The sequence below is a fragment of the Sinocyclocheilus anshuiensis genome, unplaced genomic scaffold (assembly GCF_001515605.1).
Source record: "Sinocyclocheilus anshuiensis isolate Anshui unplaced genomic scaffold, SAMN03320099.WGS_v1.1 scaffold387, whole genome shotgun sequence".
In the NCBI taxonomy this organism is placed as follows: Eukaryota; Metazoa; Chordata; class Actinopteri; order Cypriniformes; family Cyprinidae; genus Sinocyclocheilus; species Sinocyclocheilus anshuiensis.
This window is the reverse complement of record NW_015549624.1, coordinates 1067414-1075817: the sequence shown is the minus strand read 5'-3', so window position 1 is coordinate 1075817 and position 8404 is coordinate 1067414. Positions and strand designations below refer to the sequence as shown.

The 8404-nt window shown below is 35.6% G+C and overlaps 1 protein-coding gene across 1 annotated transcript in view; it reads left to right on the top strand.

Moving 5' to 3' along the window:
* The window catches only part of LOC107659507 (OTU domain-containing protein 7A-like), an 89423-nt gene that overhangs the window by 52214 nt on the left and 28805 nt on the right, over nt 1-8404 (top strand). Inside the window, exons 4-5 of the mRNA XM_016448474.1 lie at nt 5202-5384; nt 7653-7871. Of these exons, the coding sequence (XP_016303960.1) occupies nt 5202-5384; nt 7653-7871 (402 nt within the window). The remainder of the gene's footprint in view (nt 1-5201; nt 5385-7652; nt 7872-8404) is intronic.

The window sequence follows — 8404 nt, the reverse complement described above, 5'->3', positions numbered from 1 at the left end:
AGGGATGCACCGATACCGATACTGGTATCGGTATCGGGCCCGATACTGAGATCCTGTACTCGTACTCGTTAAAATGTCCCGATACCAAACGCCGCCAAATAAGATACCAAATAAGAGCATGACAACAGTTTCGAAGGGTTGTTTCACCCCAAACTGGAAATTCTGTCATCATTTACTCACTGTATAGTTCCAAACCCGTATGAGAAGATATTTTGAAGAATGCTGGTACATATGGAATTTTTTTTTTCCATTCTATAGAAGTAAGTGGATACCAGCAACTTGTTGTTTACCTTTGTGTTCATACAGGTTTGGAAAAACTTGAGGGTGTGTAAATGATGACAGCCTTTAACTACTGTAAAAGTGCACTTAGTAATGCAGTGATCTTGGATTTTGAACTGACACGTATTGGTGTGGATGAATGACAGGGCATTGATATAATGTTTACTAGGGTTTCCTAAGAGTTTTTATCATGTCATAAACATGCTAGAAGATTCCAAAGTGTGTGTTGCTTGTCTAATACTACAACACTAATATATATTCACAACAAATATCTTACTCTTTCACAAGACAAACAGCTGGAGCTCTTTGAGAACTAAACGTCTCACTGATCGTTTCACCAACCAAACCACACAAAATTGCTCTTAGATCAGATCAAAGATCTGCCACAAGGCTCAAATGATCCCTGGCTATGACTGACTGATAGATGGATGCAGGGTAAGGATGTGTCCCCGGTTGTCAGTGCCACTCATCGTTAGCACGTCATCCCACCTGGCTGTTGTTGCTGTGTGTCTCCCGCCTCCATCGGTTGCCTGCGGATCCACCGTCACTGAAGCTGTTGTGGAAAGCTGAGTGGGAAGGGCCTCAGCGTCTCAGCCACAGGCCCTTTGTGTGGTTAGAGGTCTTCTGGGAAAAAAATGACTCAGCCGACACTGGCAGACATTTTGTTATAGGTATTGTACTCTATTCAGTTACTGTTGTGATTGAGAGATGACATTTCATGCTAGCGATGACACTTTTAGGATTAAAGACCCATTATAAAAAGATCAAACTAAAAGTCTTTAGTTGTGTCATTAATGAAGCTTTATTTGTGGTTTGCGAGGGGTGTATTGTCACCCCCTAAAGGACTGATAAGGTATCGCAACTACTACTAGTATTGTTTCTGCAGTATACTGTGCACGTGTGCACATTTTCTGTATTCATGTTGCACACTACTGTTTGAAACATTTGTTGTCGAATAATATGTTGTTTCATATACTGGATTGCAGTGTATAGTGCACCGTATTCACTATGTAGTCAGCATATTGTAAGCTTTTCAGAAACAAAAATGGCTATTGTCGCTGTGAGATATTTAATGTGTTGTCCCCTCACATCTCATGGGTGATCGACTACAATGTCATTCTCCTCAACATAAATAAAGCAGAGCACCTGATTAACGGGAAAATAAGTTTAATTGCTGAAAGAACATCTTGCAGAAGAACTGTGAATGTCTTCGTTCATTAGCAAAGACACAGAAAAGCACCAAATTAGAGTTGTCCAGTTGTCCAGTTTCATTCTTCACCTGCTTAGTTTGTGTTATTTGAACAACAGGCAAGGAAATTGGTTGCAGTGTGCTAAGTTTGAACTGTCAAAGGCTATTATACAAAAAGATAATAAATAAGTCTAATATAATATAGTTGTAGTATAATATAAATAAATATAGATAAACAATACAATTTAAAAATTAATAATACAAATATATAAAAAGTACAGTATGTTTAATATTTTACGAAAAAAATATATAGTAGAGATAAATAGTAAAAATATATTAGAAAATTATATAAAGTATACAAATAAATGAACGTACATTTGTATAAAAATAAATATGAATAGAAAACAAATTGTATAGAGATACTGTACAGTATTGTTTTTTTTTTTTGTAATATGTGGAATCAGTTCAATATCATTATTGAATAAAGCTGATTTTTTTTTTAATTGGACAGGGTGATTTTTTTTTTCCTTTAAAACCCTGCTAACCTTTTGCCATCAAAGCTCCCATGGGTACCTTGTTTAATTAAATTAGGTCTTTGACCACGTTTGCAACCAGCTCTGGAATTGTAAAACACTGACCTAAGATGAAAAGAATTTCTGCTTTGGAAATGATTGAAATATTTTATATTGTGTGGTCTGAATGTGTCCACGATATGTGATCATGTCTGCAAAATCCAATTGTAAATCTAAAGGACAGACAGATGAGGGGACGTCAACAGGAAACTGCCTTCAGCACATTGATTGAGACCCATAATGCTTAGCAATCTGTGAAACGCATGTATCAGAGGTGCTGAGCGGTCATTCGATTAAGCCTTAAAATGTCTTTTAAAATTTCTGGCTGGTCAAAGGATGAACAAATCCATAAACTACAATGAGGTTTGTATTGATTGATGTGGGTTCTGGTGCTACATAGGCTACAGGAAGAATGTAATGACTCTGTCCATACTGACTGATGGGAGACTTGCCAGTTAGAAATAAAATGGATGCTATAGGTTTCAAATGATTACAGAATTATGTTTTTGTTTGTTTCAAGTTTAAATGTAAGTGTCCACATTTTTTTGGACGATCACCGTAAGTCTCCTCTGGTCATTAAAGATGTAGCGGCTGAAAATTCACTCATCCTCAGGCCATCCAAGATGTAGATGAGTTTGTTGCTTATTGGAGCAGATTTGTAGAAATTTAGCGTTTCATCACTTGCTCACCAATGGATCCTCTGCAGTGAATAGGTGCCGTCAGAATGAGAGTCCAAACAGCTGATAAAAACATCATAATAATCCAGAAGTAATCCACACCACTCCAGTCCATCAGTTAATGTCTTGTGAAGTAATTGCATGTTTGTAAGATCAAATCCATCAAGACATTTTTTTTTTTTACTTACATAAGTCCTCTATCCATAATACTGCTTTCTCCAATGAAAAAGTCCTCTCGTCTGAAAAAGGAGAGAAATATGCACAGATCAAGCACCATTTACAAGCAAAAACAGTAAAAGCATGCAGCCTTTCACTTCACAAGACATTAATTGAGGGACTACTTGTGGATTATTGTGGTGATTTGTTTAGCAGCTGTTTGGACTCTTATTCTGATGGCACCCATTCACTGTTGAAGATCCATTGGTGAGCAAGTAGCATGTAATGCTAAATTTCTTCAAATCTGTTCAGATGAAGAAACAAACTCATCCAGATCTTGGATGGCCTGAGGGTGAGTACATTTCAGTAAATGTTCATTCCTTTAAATCTGATTAATTTAAATAGTTTTTAAATGAAAAATGCATTTAAAATGGAATCTCTGGGCATTAAAATAGTTATTAAAATTTAGGGACATTATTTAGTATGTTATGAAATAAATTGTACATGATGTTGGTGATTTCATTTTACTATCCTTGCAGAGACATTTGTTTTTCATAGTATAGGCAAAACACACACACACACACGGGCTGTGTGTATTTCTCTGTAGATGGTTAGACCGACCTGTTTCTTTGGTCCCTGCAAGGCCTTTGGGTTACAGAGATAAGACTGTTGCTGGAGGACATGGAAGCAGCTGCGTGCGTGTGTGTGTGTGTGTAGGAGTCTTGAGGTGACTGTCATTTCACATTAGAGGGTTTGGCTTCTCTGTCTTTCCTGTGATTTTCCTCCCATTTTGCTTGGTATGAACGTTCTCTCTATTTAACCAAAAACAAATCTGTGTTGTTTTTTCATCAAATTGTCTTCGCTCAGAGCACGCTGGAGAAGAAGCACAATCGTTTTAATGTCCCTCTTTATCTTCAGGCTTGATGTGAAGCGGAACTCCATTGTTAGGGTTTGATGTGAGCTGTAAGCGTTTTGTGGCACTCATGTTGGCAGGTGGTGTAATTGGGATTAGATTGAAAAGCCTTATGGGAGTTGGCAGGTGCACTCAAACAGTAGCTTGACGAAATGAAAGAGAAAGCCCAGGTCATGTTCATTAACAATGACCTCCTATTTAGTGGGCATGGAATCATTGTTGAAACGTGATTTTTGGTACAAGCAAGACAAGTCTTAAATACGTTTGAAATAGACATTTAATAAATATTAAGATTTTTTTTTTTAAACAAAGACCAGTCATTTTTGCTTTGTGTGTGTGTGTGTGTGTGTGTGTGTGTATGTGTGTGTTTGTTGTTGTTGTTTTTTATATTTATAAAGTTTAAATTTATTGTAAATTTTATATTACATTTTATAAATTAAATTGATTTGATAAAAAGATTTTGAAAAATTATATACACAGAAAGTGTATTACTTGCAAGTGTAATAAGTACATGGTATCGATGTTTCAAATAACGTTTGTGAAATCAAATGTCAAAACATGGGTGAAATAATGTTCCATCATCATTCAGTGTAACAGATATATTTATGTAAAAATGTAATATTATTTTTTAAAGTCATCTAATGATTCTTGATCTTAATATGCCTGAAAAAGTTTTTTGTTATATGAACTATTCCTACTCTGAATTACATTTTTTTTTTCTGTAAATCATGGTAAAAACTGGTAAAAAAAATAAAAATAAAAAAGTATATTTTTTTTATTAAAGAAATACTACTTGTTTTTGCATTGATGTTTTTTTTTTATATATATATATTCTTATATATACCGAAATTAAATATATCAATGACAAAATTGCTTTCTTTTTATAAATACACAAATATAAATAAAACACACGAGAACACACACACACACACACACACACACACATATATATGATAAAACAGTAAAAATAATTCAAATGTAATTATTATAGTTTTCTATTACATTATTATAGTTTTTTTGCTTCCTGTTTAAAATTGTGGACATCATATTGTTCGTCAGTATTAACAAATAAATAATTATTGGATATTTGGTGCACAGCATTGTTTTGAGAGCATGTGTGTGATTACCTTATCAGTTTTAGAACAAGTTATTGTGGCGCTAACAAACTATGGTCCTGAGGGGGGCGATAGAGTTTATACATCTTTAGCATTGAAGAGAATGTGCTGTTGTTACTGTAAATTACATTGCTACAAATATGTTGACAATTGAACATTTTTCAGTAAGATTATTTTCTGTGCTCCATGACAGTTTTCCAGTTTGACCTGCAAGAGAAAATCAGAAAGCTGAAGAAGACCGTTGAAGCATTAGCATATTCGCATCATGTATCATCAATTTTGTTGTTTGTGATGAATCAGGTAAAAACTGGGACCTGAGCGCCGCTCTCAATGACTATGAGCAGCTCCGGCAGGTTCACACTGCCAACTTGCCCCACGTCTTCAATGAGGGCCGTTACTACAAGCAGCCAGAGCGTAGCAGCACCCCGCAGCACATCAGCAAGCCTGAGCAATGCCCTCAGAAACAAGAGGACAACACTCAGGGTGAGCAAAACTCTCTGACAGCTCCTCCTGTTGAGATTTATTGTTGTGTTTTGTCAATATTTTCTTCTATACGTTTAAAGTCGTCATGAAATGAAAATTCATGCCCTGCATTTTCTTCTTTTTCGATAATCCATTTCACTCTGGTGTACGCTACGATATGGATAAAAAGATCTGTCGCTATCCCATTTTATCGCAATTCTAATATGCAGAGAATAAATATAAGTTAGACATTTGTTGATTGATTTCCCTGAGAATTCTAATCAGCCCAACAACAACATCAGCTCAACCAATGGTGTGAGTGAGGGGTGGAGCTATCTGTTTTTCTGACCAATGAATGCGGTTGTGTGGTGTTAGTGGCGCAAAAATGACACCCATCACTTTTCAATTGATTATGAAGCAATTTTGTATAGTATTAGATAATATTAGCATTCAAGACAACAAAGAACATTGGTAATGCATTTAAATTATTTAATGTAATTTTTAAGATTGAAAAATTATATTTAGGGGAAAATAATATAGGCCTGGATTTAGGGTTGCGCGATATCGCAAAAAATGTATCAACAATATAATGTTTCATATCGTTCGGTATCGATAATTATTGACATTTTTATAACCTTTTTTAAAACAGAGCAACAGAAAAAAACAATTACATTTAACCACTGTATTTTCAAATTAACCCAATTTATTGAGACAAACAACAAATATTTTTAGTTTTAACAGTCAAACACACAATAAAAATTAAACAAATATCTAATTTCTAATGTTTTATATGCAGATTAAATAGGTCTTAAGGAAATTTTGGCTTGTCTCCCGAGGCCACAGGAGGGCGCCATGAGCAAAATAATGCAGCACATTTAAATTGTCAATGCAAGGAAATAAATGTCTATAAAAAACCTGCATTACGTCTAAATGAACTCATATAAATCAAATATAATTTCGTAAATTGCATAAACAATTATGAACAAAACAGCATCATGTATTTATGCATTTATGCAAAACAAACTTGTAGCTAATCAGCAGTAAGGGGCGTGTCTACTCATGATGTGGAGGAGGCAGAGACCGTTCTTCTGTCGGGGATTTGTCGTGCCGCGCCGCATCCAGTGTAGACCATAGATATGTATATATATCTGTGGTGTAGACAGCATCACTGCTTATAATGAGTTCCATATTTTTTTGTCGCGCCACTCGCGTCCGGTGTAGTCATGGTGTAACATTGGTTTTGCTTTGTTTCACATAACTAATCGTTGCCTGGGTTGCGTACGTATGTGTGGGGTGGAGCTATCAAAATAGGGGCGAGACCCTTTTGGGGTAGGGGCGTGTTTGTTTTGGTGATTTCAAATATCAACATTGGCTATCAGAAATCGCTTACCCCACCTATGGCTACATCTCTTGTGTGAGACGCGAGTGCAGCAGTCATATTTGTCCGTCTAAAAATGCACTGAATAAGCATATTCGTCTGTGTGAATAAGCATAAATGCGTCTATGTGAATGGCTTGGTTTCGGTTTTCACCTAATCAAGATCTTCTCCGCATTGAGCTTCTATATTTCTCTAATATTTTGAATGCATAACACAGCAGCGGCGCATCTTGTGGGCTAGACTAACAAAACTGCAACATCACTTACATCATTATCACCGCATCTTGTGCGCCACTGATGACGCTCCCTGACGCACTCCTAACATTCAAATGCAAATGTTTATTTTAAATTCGACTAATATAAATTTTTTTATTCACAATCTCCTCATCAGAGGCAGGCATAGCACTCAATTCAGCATGTGTTCGTGTTTGTGTGTGCTGTCTGCGTCACTCATAGCACATGCCTATATCGTGCATTTTTTATATCGTTACCGAAGGTGTACCGTCGATAAATATCGATACCATTTTATCGCCCAGGCCTAACTGGATTTCATTTTGCTTGGATTTGGTTGGACCCTGAAAGGTACTCCTGAAAAAAATATTATTGGTTTATATTATTTTCCCCTGCCCACGTGGACTTTGTTATATCAGAAGCAAAAGAAGTAAAGTTTGAGAAAGTTATAACATTTACCAAAATGTAATAATTGTTTTTTTTTTTTTATTTGGAAAATGTTTTTAATAATTAGCATATTTTCTTGTTTAAAAAACAAAAATTGATTGATTGATTGTCTTATTGTGCAGTAATGATTCATAATCATTAAAAGACCAGAGGAACATTTATTAAGAAAGTACATTTGTTTGAAATATTTATGAATAATTAGTTTTTTCTTTCCTCTCTCTCTCTTTCTTCCAGAGAAGCGTCTGTCCCGGGGCATTTCCCATGCCAGCTCTGCCATCATGTCTCTGGCCCGGCTGCAGGTGTCAGGGGATTGTGCCAGGGAGCAGTTCCCCCTGGAGATGCCCATCTACACATTCCAGCTGCCCGACCTGAGCGTGTACAGCGAGGACTTCCGCAGCTTCATTGAGCGTGACCTCATTGAGCAATCCACCATGATGGCCCTAGAGCAGGCCGGTGAGCCGCAAACGCTGCTCTCAGATCAGCGGCAGAGTGAATCCCAGGCCTAGCCCTTCACTGCAGGGATGATAAAACACAGATTTATGATCAGTACTAATGTCAGCTTAGATTGCATAAGACCAACTCGACTGCTAGAGTCAATGCAATACAACAGTGACAGAATTAATCTAATCTCTCATCTTGGATCAACAGGAAAACCTAGCCATAAACACAGACTTGCACTTCCTGTACAAAAAAGCTCAATAACACCAACATTTAAATTAATCAGATAAATCAGATAAAATTCTGACATGCTTTACATATATATTTTTTTTAGATTGTAATTGCAATATGAGGCAATGACTTGACTTACTTTATTTATTTATTTAAAACTTACATTTTTTTTAATTCTATAATAATAATAATAATAATAACAATAATAATTATTATTAATTTATAATTTAAATAAAATGTATTATTGTTATTGTTCATTTAAAATTATAGTTTTAATTTATTATTATTATTATTATTATTATTATTATTATTATTAT